General features: G+C 39.9%; 1 protein-coding gene across 3 annotated transcripts in view; it reads right to left on the bottom strand.

Moving 5' to 3' along the window:
* plcb1l (phospholipase C beta 1-like) overlaps positions 1-19,585 on the bottom strand; it is a 129,627-nt gene that overhangs the window by 6,628 nt on the left and 103,414 nt on the right. The window contains exons 15-33 of one of the 3 annotated variants that reach the window (XM_004542152.4): positions 17,556-17,642; positions 17,037-17,107; positions 16,712-16,808; positions 16,538-16,622; positions 15,855-15,979; positions 15,591-15,745; positions 15,339-15,503; positions 14,809-14,908; positions 14,087-14,191; positions 13,886-14,001; positions 11,147-11,276; positions 10,719-10,772; positions 10,171-10,390; positions 8,565-8,733; positions 6,532-6,608; positions 6,355-6,444; positions 6,142-6,199; positions 5,830-5,916; positions 4,887-4,911 (exon numbers count right to left, since the gene is read on the bottom strand). In XM_004542152.4, the coding sequence (XP_004542209.2) occupies positions 4,887-4,911; positions 5,830-5,916; positions 6,142-6,199; positions 6,355-6,444; positions 6,532-6,608; positions 8,565-8,733; positions 10,171-10,390; positions 10,719-10,772; positions 11,147-11,276; positions 13,886-14,001; positions 14,087-14,191; positions 14,809-14,908; positions 15,339-15,503; positions 15,591-15,745; positions 15,855-15,979; positions 16,538-16,622; positions 16,712-16,808; positions 17,037-17,107; positions 17,556-17,642 (2,016 nt within the window). Of the gene's footprint in view, positions 1-4,886; positions 4,912-5,829; positions 5,917-6,141; positions 6,200-6,354; positions 6,445-6,531; positions 6,609-8,564; positions 8,734-10,170; positions 10,391-10,718; positions 10,773-11,146; positions 11,277-13,885; positions 14,002-14,086; positions 14,192-14,808; positions 14,909-15,338; positions 15,504-15,590; positions 15,746-15,854; positions 15,980-16,537; positions 16,623-16,711; positions 16,809-17,036; positions 17,108-17,555; positions 17,643-19,585 lie in introns of those variants that run through there. The other 2 variants (XM_004542153.4, XR_013093092.1) reach the window with 2 other exon arrangements.

The raw sequence follows: 19,585 nt of genomic DNA, 5'->3' as shown, positions 1-19,585 counted from the left end.
CCTTTTCCATCTATCTCACCTTCTAACCCTCTCTCGGTGCACATATGTGTGTGAATGCCCTTTCCTGGCTCCTTTCAGATAATTTATCTGCTGCTTTCCTTTCCTTTTTTTGAGAGAGATTTTTTTCTTCAGGTCCAAGAATTTAAAAACACTCCTGCATACCTCCACTATGTACTGTAATGAGTGTTTTCCCTAAAAGGACTGGCTCAAAGGGGAATGTCAGTTGTGAAATGTGCTCAGCGGTACTTTGACATTTTCACCTTTAACGTGGATGCTAACTAAAAGATTGCTGAATAAATGCATGCATGTTTTAACACATCCATGTTACTGTGATATGAAATTTGATTGTAATTTGTAGAATGACACAGTAAAGTAGTATCCACAAAAATATATGATATTTGTTAACAATCATTTTACAATATAGTGCATATTTGAAAGGACTATGTGCCTTTAACCTGCATTCCTTCTAATGGCCAGCAGGGGGCAACTCCTCAAGCTGCAAAAACAAGTCTACTTAATTTCTCAGTAAACATGTTTCTAAAAAATGTTTGGCCAATTATTTTTTTATTTAATCCTCCTTTTGAATTTATTAATTATGGTCCTAAATAAAGTAAAATACACAATAAAGCTGGGTATGCTACAGGGGACGGATGTTGTCGGCCATATGCAACTCAGGAGAAAATTATTGTTTTTTACCCAGTAATTTCCATAGAGATAATGAAAATTTAAACATAACAGCAGTCTAATATTCACCATCAATTTCAGCTCCGTTGTGGTTTCTCCCAATGCCTTGGGGAAAAATCTTGCTTTTTAACGATAACAGCTGCATGCAGCAACCACAAAAAAAGTTGTAGGGAACGGGAGTCAACCAACATGGTTAAAAAAAGGAAAAATCTAGGGACCAAAAACAAAACACAGAGCTAAAATTTGCAAGAATTTCTTATGGGTTAATCACACTGCTACACAACACTGACTATTGTGGCATTAAACCCAGCTGCTGCTGAAGAATATAGTAATAGTATATTTCACCCTGTGTATGCTGACACTGGCTTTGAGGTGTATAGCACTGTAATGTAAAATGTGGTGTTAAGACAACAAACTGAGTACTTGATTAACAGCCGTGCTTTTATATTGATTATTTTAGTCTATAAATTATACACACTGAAACTTTTGCCAAAATTTCGTCAATTTTTAAACAATCAAAACTTATAATATGCCTAAAACACGCCAGCAACTAAAATGGACTTTCATCTAGAACTTTATTTACTGCCTTGTCCTCACAGTGTTTTTGTTGTTTTTTCCTTCCTCTCTAATGCTGCAGAATGGCTAAAGTTTAAGATGTTCATTCCAGAGTCCTCCAAACCGTACTTTTGAGAGGAAAAGTTTCAACGTTCCTTAGACAGAGCACAAGTCGAGAGAGCTTCATTAGCACATGTGGGCATACATAATGAACACTCGAGCACTGATCTAAAATAGCAGCTGGCATAATAGGGCAGAAGATTAACCAAGCATGCCACATGTATGCGCACGCACACATATACAATGGATTTTACTTCACTGCCTGTGGGTTGCACTCAGTGTTCCCTGTATGTTTCTAAGTGTGTGTGTGTCTGTGTGGGAAAAAGTGCATTATTGATGCAACCCCGCCAGAGAGAGATGATGCAGATCAAAGTCTGTGATGAGGGAACATGGTGGCCACCCACCACCCAATGACAGAGAGAGGGACATAGAATGAGACAGAAGGAGAGAGAAGAAGGCCATATACCAGCTTCCTTCCTATTCAGCTCCAGCCCTCCCATGATCTCCTCCAACCTGTTTGCTCCCTCCCCTTTCCTCACCCGTCCTCCTCCTCTTGCTGCTTTCTTCTACCTCCAGCAAGCATCCCTGAAATTGCGTCACGAAGACTTGGTTCCAAATTAACAGATTGCAGAGAGTCATGAAGGATAGAAGAGGATATGCGAGGCAGAGAGAGTGGGGGGGGGGGTCCTGAGTTTCCATGGCGACCGCACAGGACTCCTGCTTCTTGAACGAATGCATGTGTGTCTGTGTGTGCCTATGTGTGTGTGCGCATTCAAGGCTTTCACAGAGGGAGACACCATAAGATATTTTTTTCCTCCTTTTTTCGTTTAGGCAACAAAAGAAGCATTTCTCCTACGTAAAGATGTAATTCGAACGATACGCAAGCGTACACCAACGCGCCATGTTGTGAAACATATTGCCTTCTGACTGTTTCATACTCGTTTCACAGCCAAATAAGGTGTGAAGGGATGACTGGTACATAGTAATTACAACATGCCCTGGTAAGCTTTTAGTCTGCTCCTATCATAAAACGAAGGCTAGAATCCTCACACTACATCCACATAAACAAAAAATCTGGGTATGAAGTCACACCCAGAATCAATCTGAATCTTCAGCTCCAACGCAGGTTTCAGACTCAAAGTAGTAAGTTTTAGAAGATCGGGTGTGATCGAGTGGAACGAACATAAACAAGACGAGGCGCAAAGTCTTTCTGCGGACAATGTGACCTTGACCATGTGGCCTTAAGTAAGAAAAAAGCAGCAGGCCAGGATATAGAGCCTTCAAGTGTGCGGAAATGCCTTTTGCCAGCGTGCTGTGCACTGTTGACTCCTGGGGTTATTTTGATTGGATCATTAACAGGACAGTAACACCTAAGTGCACAGGCTGGGAGTGATGACACAACCCGTCATGTCTCTCTTTTTGTCTCTTGCTTCTCGTTCAGTTTAGTACATGACCTTCATACTACCAGCAGGTAACAGCAGCAGAAAAAGCAGCAGCACAAGTTGCAAGCTGCTGCTAATGCTAAAGTCAAAGCATAGAGCAACAAATCTCCCAAAAATCAAATCCTAAGCAAGATTTAACAGGACTGCATAAATATTGTAGCTAATTTTTTATCTCGGTATAGCACATGTATGTGAGCTCACACATGTGCTGCACATGTACAGATGTTACTGTAGCAAGTCGCTCAGCTCAACATGTCCATTAGTAGCTTTTCTGAACCAAGAGGAGAAACTGGGTCAGAACTGTATGAAAGGGGGCACTTTTCCTCTCTCTGATTCATAAATACATACCACAATGGAAACACACTACAAATGTAGTTCTGCATTAGCCCAGACTTGAATATATCCCCACTGGAGCCCTTAACATCCTATCCTTAAGTCTTTCCATTGTGTTTATGTGTCTGAGTAGCACACTTTGGAGATATCATGTTGCATAGACTGTAGTACATTTATTATAGCGGTACTGAAGAATGCAATCCCACACATTTACACACACACATAGCGTGTTTGATGCCATGAAGGGCCAATGACCTGCTCAGTGGGAGCAGTTTTGGGTTCAGTGACTTTCTCAAGGGTGCTCAGTTACATATTTTTATGGACTGGAAAGAGATCTAATCCCATTGGAATGAAACCATGATTCATGTTAATCAACAAAAACACTTAAAGTGCACAGGCATTGTTAGTAATATTCCATTACTAGGAGCATTAAAACACTTTATTGGATTTAACGTTAATACCGGTTAACCACACGATCCCTGAACAGAAGTGTCCCTTTATCACTGGGCATTATACTAGTGTTATGGAGAGCATCCTGAATTTTTCAACAAACACAGCCCGGGGTTATCTTGAGCGTGCTGTCTCTAGAGTTTTGGCCCCTGACATCGGCATATCCCGCATACAGATCACCATCACTCCATGAGAACAGCTATTGCACAGTTTGGATGATTATTATGTACATAATAGATTTCTGCAGGCAAGATTAACTTTGAGGTGGTGCAGACTCTTATTTGGAGAATAGTTTGCAACAAAGTGTTCGGGGGTGGATACGGCTACAGCTTTGTGGGGAAACAATGAGCGAAGAGTAACAGAAAACACAAAAGTGACAACAAAGAAAACGACCTTCCGAAAACTGTCCCTCTATCTCCGTGCTACTTCAGTGTCGATGAGACCCCGATGACACAGGATGACAAAACTCAAATCAGTGCCGACTGTTCATACTGAACTCAGATTGACAAGAAGCTCCAGAAATGAAATAAAGTCCTCATGAAAAGGAGGGAAGTTCAACAGCCTGAGTTAGTTACGAGGTGACAATCATGTCTCAACCTTGACGTTCTCTCCTCATGTCTCCCTACTGCAGCTTTATGGAAAGACACAGAAGACCTGTGAGTGTTTGGGCTGGATGTTTGTACAGTGCTGCACCTCCCACACTCAACTCCGAGTGGTTTCAAAGGAACAAGGAGCTGTCACGTTGAGTGTGGGTGGTTATGGAGCTGTCTCCAACTAAAGACTTCTGATTTATGCCTAAAAACAAAACAAAACTACACTGAGCAGACACGGTAAATTCCTGCTGTCATTTCACTTCATTGGAAAAGATGTATAAGCGTAATAGGAGCAACACACCCATGTGACACTTCTCTGTGCAATACTACAGCTGATGTAATACAACTTAGATGCATTAGATAATCAAGAAAATCTAAATCATAGCAAGAGCTCAATAAGATGACTCTAATAAATGCCCATGTTTGTGTTTAGTACTAGCCAAACAACAAATACTGTGTAATTGTAATTACATTTGTGTACAGACGATGTTGCCTAGACTCATTTTGAGCAGATAAATGCAGTGTGATCTCACTACACACAGCCCAATCTGCTTCTCCTCACATTGTTCTCTTGCCTGCAATCAATGACACGTTTGCTTGAATTTACTAATGCAGCATTCTTCATCACAGCAATGCACTGTGGGTCTCATTCAATGCACAATTACTTTTGGCTGGGCAGCAGCCCAGGTGTATGCACAAGCTTGCATATTAATACTGCCACACTTACGGTGTGTTAGTGCTCAACACTGGGATGCAACAAAGTTCTTACCATGCTCCGCAGCTGCACAGTAATCCTACAATCACAATGACAATTATATGGTTGGAAACTCTGCAACCCAAACAGATAGAGCATTGCAAGAAAATGCTGGAGTATCCACTTCACTACTGACAAGAGTGGCATGATGGCATCACAGCCTACCTGCAGGAAGCACACTAATAACGGTTGAGGAATTGTGCACCCACGGCAAGGCAATTAAATATTTTCCAACAACTTTCTCATTGTGATTCACAGTACCATCCATCAACCAGCAGTAGTGATATTTAAACTCTGGGTTGCATATTAGCATAAAGATTCAAGGGATCATATAATACATTTTGAAAACAGAGACAAATACAATCTTCATACACCACAACGTTCACCATATATTATAGCACACCCGTTCAGTGCAGCACTAAAGCCTGGTGCAGGTCGCCATCTAGTGGTTGAACATACTAGGCCAAAAGGAGACAGACTACATACATATTTTTTGTGCAACTTTTACAAAACCTGCACCAAGAAACAAATAACTGAGCCTTCATCTATGTCAAATATGCATGTATTATTACATTCACTCTTTATAGCACCCCTAGGCCTTCATGTTTTTGAAAAGCACTATTCTACTAATTACAAATTATTTTATCTGCACAGGTAAAGACTGCAAGGTGTGCTGTGAACCTTGCAACCAATTCACAGGGTGACCAGATCCCAACAACCTTAATGTGGGACAAAGGGGACATATCAGCAATGCTGAGCTGTCGTTACATCATTTCAGCTGCTCTTCCGTCTGGTAATAGTTTTTAGGTATACATAGATATGTATATAGAAACCATATATACATAGATATGTAGAAGACGCCCAGACATAGATTGACAAGCCTTCTTTTGAGCAATATCTGACTTTTATTTTTTGCATTTTAGATTTTATTTACTTGGTATATTGGTCAAGATAATACCTTTGGCCTCTCATCCAAGATTTGCTGGCGGATGTCCTTGTGTTTCTCCAGTAGCCTCTCCTGTCTTTTACTCTGGGCGTCTTCCAACTAGAAACACACACACACACACACACACACACACACACACACACACACACACACACACACACACACACACACACACACACAGTATAAGGTAATTATATCATAAAGTGAATTTGTCATAAAGTAGATGCAAATTTCAGGCAAATCTTCTCAAATTTGCAAAAAGAGCACCATTTTTCAGTGCTCTAAGTGCTCTGTAACGCCACAGCTCTATCGCTGCTCGCTTACCCGTTTGATATACTGCACCACCTCATTGACAAACGATCTGTTGATCTCTAGCTTCTCTCTGTGGGGAGGATTTATCATCAGTCAAACCAAGCAAGTAGTCAGAGTTTAACTAAATATTTAACATACGGTGACACCTAGTGGTCAAACAATTAAAACACCCAAGCCCAAATAGAAACAGCTTATTAATCCTAATATTTCCAAATACACACTTACTCTTCTGTCATATTCTTGTCTTTGGATTTGGCCTCATTGATTTTCTCTTGCCTTTTCTTGTCCATCTTCTTTTTAAGATCCTTCTTTTCTCTGTTGATGTTAGGACAATTAAAAAAAATAATGTTGTGATTTCTGTTTGTTTCAGTGAATAAGAGTGCGTGCTGTATCCATCCTTACTTCTCACAGATGTCTCTGAGCTTTTTCAGCTGAGCGCTCTGGCATTCCTCTGCTATACTGGTCAGCTTCTCAACCAACTGGGACGAGAACGAACAGAGAACAAAAAAAATGTGACAGAAAACATCAGCTTTTTAATTAATCGTTTATTTCATAAATAATATATCACTGAAGCGACCGTTGCTGTAGTTCTGATCATAATTAAACAACATTTAGATGTTGTAAACAACAATCTCCATTAAGCTTTTTTGTTTTTTAATTCCACGCTTGGACAAACTTTTCTGACACCTGCGCTCTGCTCACTGCACAGGGGTATTGGAGCAGAATACATTCATTTTTTCATGCCACACAAGAGAGCTTGAGCACAGGCAGCAAAACAAAGACTGGAATATTCTACAGGGGGATGACCCAGCAGCATTCATGCTGTGGTTAGTCTGCACTTGCTTTTCTGAGCTTTAGGACAGCTGGAGATTGTCAGCACATTATCCAAAACAAATCAGTGCAAGCTCCTATTTGTGTGTGGGATCTGTTTATCCCAGTTTTACATACAGAACATGCTTGTTTATATTACTGATGTTTATGTGAGAACACAACAGCTGGCAATTATTTATCTGGGGAAAGTGCATAGGAGCGCATGTCCATACGGGCATACAAGCTTAGTATGGAGACAAGTTTCAGAATTGGTGTGATGTCTATAAATAGGCAGCTAACAGGCAGAGCACTTGCAGTCCAAATCTCTCCTTTGGCATTATAAAAACTACAAAATATGCAGCTTCAATTTTCTGATTGAAAAGCACAGAGAGGGTTGTTTTTGTGGCTGATCCCTTTGCATTTGTATTTGTTGGACTTCCCATTAAGAGTGTTTTCATTTATTTGCATTGCCAGGATGAGACGTTATCAGAACGGATGTCCCAACGCTGTGAGTGGCGTGCAAAAAAAAATTTAACAAAAACAAGACTTTTACATCAGAATTCTTCTTCACTAATATGAATTAACGTCTTGTTTTTGCAGAAAAACAGAGCTACACTGTTTAGTTGATAGGTTACTCAGCCTGTTATGCACTGATCTTGATAGATCACATTATTAAAGCTCACATGCAAAGCTTTCCACTCTCACCTGTGCATTCTGGATACTGCAGCATCAACCTAATTTGCATCACTTAGTACATTAGGTCCTCAATCTCCCATTCATCTATGTGCAGTGTGTATCTACTGATAATTATAAGAAAGGTTGCAAAATTGTTTTGACTGGAATACGTGCGGAATTAACTGAACTAAAGCTTTGTTTGTGCATTCAAATGGCATTTTAAAAGCAGTCCCAGAAAATAATAAAAGGGGAATGGAGATCAGGGATATCTTATAGAGAATAAAGTGGTGCGTGGTGTCCCTGTAAGAGCATGTGCCAAAATAGTTTTAAAAGTCTGTACATTTGCTCATCTGCAATTAGTGTTATTTATTCGACTCACAGTTCAAATATGTGAACGTGTATGACCTTCTCCTGCCCTCTCTTCACGCATATTTTACTATATCTGGTCAATTCAAAGGATCCCTTGAACGTTGATCAATGGCTCCTTGCACTGAATTATTTCCTTTTCCTTCTGAGCTGAATTAGCAGCTCAAAGGGAAAGAAACCAAAGCTATGAGCCAGGAAAACTTCCTAAACAGTCATTTCCCTTGTAATTTTTCCATTCACATGTTCCTCTGGCAGTGCCAGTGATTCCATCTCAAAGTGTTACACTCTGTGTCACCAGAGTATTAAACTATTACGGCTATCAGCCTGTGTGATTTACAGCCAAAAATGACTGCAACACGCAGCGACATCCGCTCTGGGAGCAAATGAAAATTACACAGAACATAATTTTTGTTTTCATCTAAGTTTTATTCAGATCAAGTTGGCCTGAATAATGATGAGAAGTCATAAAGGGGATTACTGTCTTTATTTACAGACTTGGTTTATTCACACAGTATCAGACAGGTCTAGACGAGGGTCTTCTTCACATCTGCACATAATTAATTGTCGGATTTGAGGAGAAGTACCTGCTTGATGTGTTCTCGTTTCTGGTATTTTTCGCTGTAGTATTGCTCCTGGCGAAGTGTGAGGAGCTGCTGTTGCTGCTGTTCCTTCAGTTCGGCCAGTCTCTGGCTGCATTCCTGGTCCAGGTCACACAGCTCTTGATCCAGTGTGGACAGAGATTGTTCAGACCGACTGGACACATGCGTGCAAACACACAAACAAAACATGCACAAGTTAAGATAGATACTTCAATCGCAGCAGAGTATCTTATGCAGTAACTGTTAGAATCATTAGAGCATTACTAATCTATAATGCTCACTTCTGACTCCTAAATTTATTTACATGACCTACTAGATTACCTTTGCATGATGTGGAAAATAATAAAAAATGATTATTTCTCCCGTACTAGGCCTTGGTGCAGCAGCTCAGTTCACCTGTCCGAAATGAGCTATTTTACTTCTTTTCCTCCTATTCCCGCCACCCAACTTTGGTGTGGCCATGTTTTGCAAACAGAGGGTTTAACAGCAGGTAGGCTTCTGCACTCACAAAGACTCGTCTCACATTTGCCAAAAGATGAAGAATTTGGGGAAAATATTCTGTGAGCAAATTAATCAGCACTGATGTAAAACAAAGAAAATGTGAACGAAAATCAGGAGAGGAATAATGGGTTCACTTTAAATTTCTGACCACATGTCTGCTGCACATTAAAATATTATTTTCATGCACTTTCTCAGGAAGTGATGGTAAAAACTTAGATGTTAGGTGTTTGAAGTTATTTATAACACAAAGAAAGACCGGGCAGGTGGAGTCTGTGATATAGACACTTGTTCTGGACATGAACATGCCTGAAACTTGGAGGAAGTCTTATGCAACATTAAAATTCTATGAACAGCTCAGCAACTAATACCTGTGTTTGCTTTTAACTAGTACTGTATGCACTCCACTGTGGCATATTGAGTTTGCATGTACTTTTTTACATAGTTTAACAGAATCATTATCACCTCATAAAATATGTAAAAAGCTTCTGTGGTATTTACAGTAAGATGTGTGCACAACAACATGTGTGGTTATTTTGTAAGTTTCAGTCTATTTCTGCGGTTTAGGACTTACATGAAAATTTTCAATACAATTCACAAAATAGCACTATTAAAATTAAAATGTGGAATATAGTCAGAAATCTGCACTTTTGACACAGGTTGAATCAGAGGCTCATCAGGGCTGTGCCACTGACTCCACACTTCTCTATAGTGTTGTGGTTAACAAATTTGCCTGACAAGCAAAAGATCCTCAGTTTGATCCCAGGAGAGAAACAAATCCCTTTAGAGATGTGTCAGGAAGAAAATGAAAATCTTCCAAATCAAACATGCGGAGCAACCTGCTCTGGGAGCAAAGTAGCTTTTATGTTGGAAAAAAGAGCTTGTTACTAATTGTATTTTTGGTTGAAACACAACACTGAGTCTACATGGGAGCTGGTATAGGAAAAAAGTGCAAGTAACTTTATTCTTCTTAACTGCATGGATGTGTTTTAGTGGATTTCTTTTAAAGACACAGAGCAGGAGGGGACGACTTCAAAAACAAAAAGAAGGCAAATAAAAGTAAAACTGAACACTAGAAAAGGAGGCCACCTACCTTTTCTTACCATCTCTTTTATGGCTCTTTTGCAGGGCAGAGCGCCGACGCTGATGCTGGCTCTGCAGCTCCGACACACGAGCCTGGTGCTCCTTGATCAGCTCGCTGGTCTTGCGGTGGTGTTTCCGAACCAGCTCCTTCATCTCCTTGTACTGCTTTCTCTGCTCCCGAACGAAGCCCTTCTGTTGCTTCAGCTCCTCCACTGTCTGAGCCTCCAGTTCTAAATACAAGAGAAAGGTCAAGGGAAAAGATTTCTAATGAAAAAATTATAAACTACTGTACAACAAACTTTTATATGTTTACTACACTGTTTCCCATCGCTAAAGACGGCCATAATAGTAAAGTGCTGTTACTCTGCAAAAGCAACCATGAATAATTAATCTTGAACAAAGAAATATGACCTTAATATGGGCAACACAGGGATTTATTATCTTGCAAATCAAGTCAAAAGGTCTAATAAATACTTAATTTTGATAAGAAGTGATTTCAAATAAAGATAGGAACAGAGATCAGTAAAATCACTATAGATCTAGCAATCAGAAGCTCACCCGTGAGAACACTCTGGATGATGTCTTCAGTCTTCACTGATGGTTTTAATGAGCCTGTTCAGAATTCACAGGATCAGTTAAAGTGGGAGTAAAGTCAGTAAACTGGGTACAAACAGCGATATCTATATTAATCTAATGCATTGTTATATATATTAAATCAAGTCAGACAGTAAGAAAAAAAATAATATTCCCCAAGATTATATCAAAGATTTACTTATTCAAATAATTAGTTAGTAACTAAATGTACATTAATCAAATACATTTAGTTTGACCAGATTCCATTAAATTTAAGATTGTTCGTATATACCACAATGATATGAAAAATGTACAAAATTACTCAAAGTCAGCCTTTCAGGCATGAATATCTTTTTGACTGTGGATGTGTAGCGATGATGATGATAATGAAGGCAGGTACGCTGTTTTAGTACCTGCAGGCTGAGGCTGGTGGCTGACCAGTGACTGAGGTTTGGGGGGAGTGGGTGTGTGGCTCAGTCCGTTCTCAGCGGGCGTTATTCTCTGATCCTTTGATTCTGAGGGGGCATCACTTAATGTCTCCACCTGTGCATCATATGAAACATTCAGGATTAAGCAAATGCAAAGTAAAACTACTGCAGAACAACTTAAATCCCAAATATCATTTAAATCAGGCATGTTTCCATTTTGCAGAATTATACTTCCAAACTTCTTCATATGAAGTACACTATAAAAAAGAAGAAAACAAAAAACCAGACGCTTGAGTCTAACAGTAGGAGTAATTCCTTCCTTTGCACCTGTATTCAGAACTCACTTGTTGGCCCTGTTGTGTCGTGCAGCTTAGTTTGTAGACATAGCTTTGGTAACCCACTCTCAGCATGGTTTCCTGTGCTGAGGCGCAGCAGATCTTAATTTCCCGTCGGCCTGCCTGAATGTCGGCCTATACGCTCTTATCTCTGAAAGGTTAATGCAATTTTAAATGATCTAGTTTTTTTGTCATGCTAACCGAATGTTTCCCTTTTTTCTCCCCTCTGCTCTCTACACTTATCTCCCCACACTGTGCTCCGCGCTCCACGCTCTGCCTCTTTCGGTCACTGTTTCCATGGTCACAGCATGATACAGCTCTCTGTTGGCCATTCTCGTGGGTAATCATATCAGCTGGCAGAACAGATCAAAGAAGCCCTTCAGGAACAACCCTGCTCTCCGGTTCGCTTTTCCTAATAACCCCAGATAACTCCGTCCTGCCTAGTCTGTCATCCTAAATTTATCCTCACTCCAGTCTTAGAAATCATCTCTCCTCAGTAATTAAGTCTGTGTCTGTTACCTGATACACTGGCACCTACATTACTCGTGCTCGTCTCCATTGAGTAAATTCAAACAGTCCCCTACTTGCAAATGAACAACTTCAGTAAAACCCTGTTTCCTCCCTTTGCTGCACTGTTGCTGACCCTGTTAGTCTGAGTTGTCTGTGATCTAATATTTCCTTGGTTGTCACTTTGAAACAAAGCAAAAAAATAAATAAATCACATTTTCTGAAGCAGCAGAATTCTGAGCTTCTTGCCATTTAAGTTGTTTTCAAACTGGAGCCTGTACTAAAATTTAAGCTTACTGCCGACTCTAGTTTAACTGTGTGATTGCCTATACTGCGTGTATATACTGTGCATCGTTGGTCACTACGTGCTTTAATGTGTGAAGTAGATTGTACTGTTATTGCCTGGGGCAGGGTTAAAGTGAGAAATACCATCTTTGTAAACAAAGTTTAGTTGCATTTTTGCAAAAAAAAGAAACAAAAATATTTTAAACGTGCAATGTTTTAAACAGTAGTCTTGGTCTTTGGTGATTCTTTTGTATGAAACCATTGTCAGGGCTGTGTAAGTCTGCACTTCAATCACATCTCATGACACAGTCAAGCAAAGTACACTAAAATTTAAATTTTGGTTAAGTGTTCCTGGTTAGGAGCGAAAGATAAAACATTACAGCATACAAAGTGCAATCTTAATAGACTGATAATACGATAAAATAATAACATTAACACAGCTAAGGTGAGTGTAGATAGGCTTTATAGTAGGAGACTTACAATTAAGACACTAGTTAGAGGTCAGGTACACTGCAAAGCGATCACAGCTCCCTAGTACTACAGGCCCTTCGCCCCTCAGTCTACTCAGCCTCATGACACAGTCTCACACATCAGGACTTTCCATTCATGTGGAATTGTGGGTTTGTGGGTGACTTTGTAACTTAAAATAGACTGTGATGGTGTACAGAGGCAAAATGACAAAAACTGTGTCTCTGTCCAACTACCTAAGGACCTGACGGTAAACTCCACTGACTTCTGAGCATCTTTTTAAACAACCTCTGTATTTATGTAAGCTTAAAGTGTCACCCCACCACTATTTATCTATCACAGGTTTTATCTGTATTTCAATTTTGAAATTATTTTCATCAGCACTGTAGGAAGTATTCCAGTGCTTTACTGTTGCTCTTTTACTTGAGTCACAATACATCACAACATCATTCAAAACACTGTAAACAACAGTTAAACACACAGACCTGCATTTAAGATATTATTTGGGTAAAACTATATAGATACTGTTAGGATTTCATGTACTTTAAGGCTGGCCTTTTTCTTAAAAACATCAGGCATAAAATAAAGCATCCCCTGAGAATCAGTGGTAATATACGCAGGGGTGATTTGTGATATCTAGCAGATCGATGCCATATTAGACTTGATGCTGCTGCAATGACGCTATAGCAGTGGTTGGAAATACAGTCTCTCATGGGTGACCAAGAAACAAAAACTGTTCCAAACAAAGTCTGCTGATAGTATCTGTGTGAACTTGTGGTGCTGTGCTTAATAATCCATCATTTTATTCACTAGTGCTATTAGATGGCTGTGGGTTTCAAAGCACTTGCGATGGTATTAAAAAGCCTTTTACGCTTTTCTCTTTCTAAATTGTTTCTGCTCTCTTTATCTTCTCACCTTCCCCATGATATATTTTGACTTCTTAACCAGATTCTTCCTCATAATGAGGAGAGTGCCCATCTGGATGAGGGACCGCTCATCTCATCAGCCACTGATTATTGGCCTCAAAGCTTTTTACGCATGAACACAAAGAGTACAGAGGAGAGACACATGTTGGATGACCTGTGATGCAGAGAGAACTACAAACACACACACACACACACACACACACCTCTTTGTCACCCTCCTCCTCCCCTCCCTCTTCCAAGGTGAGAGCAGCCAGCTGATTAGCTCTTTGCTCCATCAGGTTGACATAGCGGATTGGATTGGACAAGGCTTCAATGACGTCTGAGGACAGGGAAGAAAAGAGTGATGATGAAAAAACCACATTTCTTTTTCTGTTTTTCTTCTTTCTTGCGATCACCTGACTTACCTGCAAATGTGTCTGGGACATAGTCCTTTACTTCAACATACACAAACAGAGCAGGTAACGTCAGGGACTGGTTCTTCTCATTCCTCAGACTGATGTAGTGATAGCCTGCAAGGTTTGGGTTAGATTTTAATTCTATCATTCCAGAAACAACAGTTTTACATCAAAGCAAAGAACAGCTGGACCGATACTGGATTGTTAAGACTGATACAGATATCTGGTAATGAAACAATATTTTTTCATTTCTTTCACAGACATGAAATATGCACAGATTTCCCTAAAACTGTTACATGTAATTATTTATAAGTCCCTACTGAGACAATAATGGCAATGCAGTTTAAATAAATCTTGTTCTATTGTCACAACAAGTCGTGCATTACTTGCTCCAAACAAAGTGCCAACGTGGAAGCTGTAGAGTGGCCTTTGGTCGAGCAACTATGCAATATCAACAGTCATAACATGGTTGGTTCTTTTTAAATTTGCAGCTATCAGCTGTTCTAAAATCAGATACTGATATATCAGTCAACAGCTGATGTCGGCATACCAACAAATCAGGGCAGAAATATCGGTCAGGCTCTAGAGCAAAGCAAAGCTTATGCAAATGTTCATGATTTATCAAACTGTATTATAAATATATAAAGTCTAATATAAGTTATTTTTTTTGATATTGACCAAACGCCAACCTATGTGTGAAATTATGCTGAATAAGTGCAAAGTTTTGTCACCTGGACGGATGGCTGACACAGGAATGATGCGGTGTCCGATAAACTTCCCTCCTTCCTCAAACACTGCTATCCTCAGTGATGCTAGCGTGGGCAGGACAACCTAAGAATAATATTATGAATGGGAATAAAACACACAAATTGTTTTTACTGTTATATTATTAACTGGAAGCAGATGGTCAAGATTAATGCAGCCAACCTTTTTTTTTTTTTTTTAACAGTGGCTTTGCTGCTTAAATCCATAGGTATAAACTGAATATGAATGCGTTAGCGCTTTAATTATCTAAAGATGTCAAAATGGAAATTAAATGACACCCCAGGTTTTTTTTCAAGCTTTATGACATATAGCCATTACAGCTACCTATCAATATCTGCATATTGATAGCCACAGTAGTCAAATCCCTTGACTGAATAAGTAGATAAGTTCAAAGGGATGAAAAAGGATTGATGGACTGTACATCAAGAACACTGCATATACAGTCTATGATTGGAATTAATGTTACCACTGCGTGTGTACAAGGCCATAGTTTCACCTTCTTAAAAACAATGGCTTCCTCTTCCCAGACAGGGTTGATGGCATTGCCCTGAGAGGTCTTGGTCTTGAATGCTTTTCTCTTTGTGTCCACTGGTAAACCAAACATGTCGATCTCCACGTATGTGCCCACTTTCTTATCTGACAGGAACTGGCCTGAGATGATCTGGAAGGAAAAATTTAATTATACAGAGAGAAAGCTACACACACACACACACACACGTACACACACAAAACACAAACATAAACACACCTTCACAGACAGTGTGTTGGCTACTATCCCATCCACTGTGCTCTCGGTAAATGGGTCAAAGTGCTTATCCGGCCGTCTCATAAACTCTGGTTTCAGTCTGTAGCCACATTTCCCATTGTATTCATACATGCCCAGGTTGAGCTGCATTGATAAATCTGTGGGGTGAGGATAGGAACATATTTAAACCTGGATAATGACATAAAAGTGAGAGTGTTTTAGTTTATTCTTCAGTGTGAAGGAATGTGTTTTGGGCTTCCCTCTCACCAATAGTCTGGAAATTGAGAGCCACCAGCTGACAGCCTGCGTTCCAGAACAGCTGAGGGTTGTAGTTGGATGAATCCACTCGAGTGCCTTTAGGGTAGATCCTGCTCAGCTGCAGCTTGTTGTATCTGAACAGAGCTTGTTAAGGGCAAGACTGCATGACCTGCATCTGAAAATACTTTCTAAGTGATGCTACTAAACATCTGCTGGGATTACTACTCCAAAATCACTCACAAACAACATAATCCACAAAAGCAAGTTAAGGAAAAAGCTAAAAGGAACACACTCAGCCTTTGTCTACTATGAAGGGGTAAAATGAGGCTGAAATAACAGGCTATTCTTCAGTTCATCTGTGCTTGAAACACCTATGCTCATCTACTCTGAGCTTTTCACCCATCAGCTCCAAAAAATGAGCCCAGACACTCTCAGAAGAAGTTCATTTATTCTCGTGTAACTTTCGATCACTACCAACAGCTCATGACGTTCTCGACACCACAACAGATATAACTATCCCTCTCCTCTATCGCTGCACTTGTGAGCAAGACCTCGAGATACTTGGAGTCCCCCACTTGAGGCAACAACTCTTTCCTCACCCAGCTGACAACCATGGCATCAGACACTGAAGCACAAATTCTTATCTTAGCAAGGACAGAAAGAGAGATGCTTCGGTATAACCATAGGGATACTCCACAAACTCTACAGGAGATTTGGTCAGCTGCTCTAAAGCTTTGGTCTCGACAAAGGATGACATCTGGTAGCTTCGATTGATCTCTGTGGGTTGAGAGTGGTATAAAATTGTCAGCTTATTTAACAGCGATCTGTTTGTTGCTGCACATTCAGTATTCATTGTTGTTACTGACTTTTGGAAGCCTCAAAGCTGTTAAATTTGACAGGTTGGATGTAGATGACCAAGTTGGACATTTCCTCTGTAGCGAATGCCTCACTGCCTGCTGTGCCCTACACATGGAAGCACACATATTAAAAAACGTACAAATACAAAGCAGCAGAAACGTTACCAAAAAAGTCTGTTAGAATCCTTCTGCAAAGGTTTTATTGATTTTGGAGACACACAATTTGGAGACATGATCATACACTAGAGGACAACTTCAGCACATATAGGCTAAACAGTCTGTTTCCATTATAACCAGGATTTGAACTGATGGCTGTCACCTGCAAGATACCCACCTCATCCATTGATCCCTTTTTACAGTCATCATCATCATCATCTTCGTCCTCGCTTTCGGCCTCCACTTCACCTAGAACGCATGGCACAGACAGGATAGCAGAGAAATGCATGAAACAAAGCTGAAACGAGTGTAAATTGAGTTTTTATTTCTGCCAAATCAATGCAAACGTTGCACAAACACGAACGGAGCCGTCTGTCTTTAAATGGTCTTCATTTACAGCCCACGACTGCCTCCATTACATTTAAAACAACGACACAAGTAAGGCTCATGCTGGCAGGTCCTAATTTATTGGCGCTCGTAGACAGAGGAAATGAATTTCAATATTGTTTTGGTTGAGCTGACCCAGCCTCTGCACCCACATAATGAGAGATCTGCTTAAGATTTCCCACTGAATCGGAGGTCGCACTGACAGAGGAAATTGATTTTAACGGTGTAATTGTCTGACCTATAGCTTCTGTGCTGGCCTAATGAGGGCTCTACTAAAGATTTAAGTCTCCATCTGAGGTCATGGACTCACCAATAGACTTTCTGCCCTGTGGTCTCAGTGTAAGCTCAGTACCATCAGAGGGCTGTGTGGAGTCTGCCACTTCCTCTTTGGTGGAACCTGCGATTTAAAAACAAAGCACTCACTGAAGATCATCCTCATATTTTTCAGTTCAAAGTTTACTGTTTAGTTTACTCAGTAAATCATCTTAAAAAAAAAAGAAGGTTATTTTACAACATGTATACCAGTTAAAAAGGACTCCTGACTGTTAACTTGTACTGCTTACTTTCCAACACCAGGGGGCAGTGTGTTTTAGCCTAAGAAGAACTTAAGGCTCAACAACCAGGGCAGACTAAAGGTGACATGTTGCTTGGTCCAGTGGAATATGTAGATGGATGTTAAATAAATAGACAAAACAATATATGTTTGGCCACTGCCTGCCACCAGAGCTCCAGTTTGCTTCATATTGATTTTCCCAGACTCTGGACCCTGGTGTTTTTAAGATGATGGTGGTGAGAACAGTCTAACATGTCAGTCCATGTTAGACTTAAATGATTCAAATAATTTCCATACTTATCAGGATAGAAGTGATTGATTACAGGACCATGGATATCCAGCAAAATGTATCCTAGACTCTCACTGTGGGGGCCATGGGTTCGTGTTTTCTCACTCATTTGTAACAACCAAATGATACACATAACATAACTACAGCCAATCACACAGCAGCAACTTGATACATTTAGGCATATAGATATGGCCAAGATGACATTTTGAAGTTCAAAATGAGCATCAAAAAAATGATTTAAATGACTCTGAACTTGGGTCGGACAGGCTAGTCTGAGCTAGGGCTGCTCGATTATGGCAAAAATGATAATCACGATTATTTTCACTGAAATTGAGATCGCGATTATTTGACGATATTTATTTAACCCTTTAAGACCTACTATAGAACCAAGTCCGCCAGAGCTCATATTATTTTTTTTACATGTTGTAGTGCCGTTTGTGGGAGCATTTCAATTTGCTATGCAACTGTTATAGCCCATATTTTAATAATATGTATGCATTAAGTCCATAGTAACTACATTAATTGCAAAAAAGTGCAATAAACTACAAAAAAATTGAAAATCGTTTTTGTTTTTTACATGTATTTCTACTTGGAGAGATTTAAGAGGTTTATCCCTCAAAACTTTAAATACAAAAAAGTTGCAAAAAATAGTTTACAACAACAGGAAATTTATTTTGAGTGTCTTCATAGTTTTATTTTGGAGATACACCAATTTTTATATACTGCAGGAAAAACGAAAAAACAATCCTATGATGCAAATTTGCAAAGAAAACAGCATGTGCATCAAAATAAACGATTTCCAGCAGTGCAATTTGAGTTCTAAGCATCCCAGAAACTATTCAGAAAAGTCAAACATGACCAGTATAGGCTTTTAAGGCCTACAAGTAAAAAACTACAATTTCCGCGAAAATGACGTCACTTCCGGTTTCGGCCAGGAAATGGCGGACATACAGTTCGCGCTGACGTCTGTTTCACTGTGGGAAGTGTTACGAACAGCTGATAGGAACGGCAAAGCGTGTTTCTGGAATATTGTGTTTTTGTTCCTGCAAGAGCTTATTATGCAGTTTTTGCAAAGCTTTATGTGGAAGGAAACTGCGACCGAGGACAAGCTGATGGCATCAGATGTAAGCACAACTCCTCCGGTTTCATATGCAAAACAAATTATTGCGCTAGCTTACACGGTTCCGGTTCTACAGGGATTTAAAAATAGTTACACAACACGGAGCGTGCTGCTCTGACCGGCTTTAAAGGGTTAACAATGACTTTAAAAAATAATATAAAATAGTGTGCAACACCACTGAAGTTTTTTTTACCTCTCTTTTCAACCAGCGGCAGTCACTCTCCTCTCCAAATAACTTCTGCTTAGCTTTCCGAGCTTCCCTCGGGTCCTCTTAATCAGCGGTCTCCAACCTTTTTTGCGCCCGACAATATTTTCACGGACCGGCCTTTAAGGTGTCGCGGATAAATGAGGGAGGGGCTAATAATCGGCTCAGTCATT

This window comes from Maylandia zebra, linkage group LG15, assembly GCF_041146795.1.
Source record: "Maylandia zebra isolate NMK-2024a linkage group LG15, Mzebra_GT3a, whole genome shotgun sequence".
In the NCBI taxonomy this organism is placed as follows: domain Eukaryota; kingdom Metazoa; phylum Chordata; class Actinopteri; order Cichliformes; family Cichlidae; genus Maylandia; species Maylandia zebra.
This window is presented reverse-complemented; position numbering and strand designations above follow the sequence as displayed.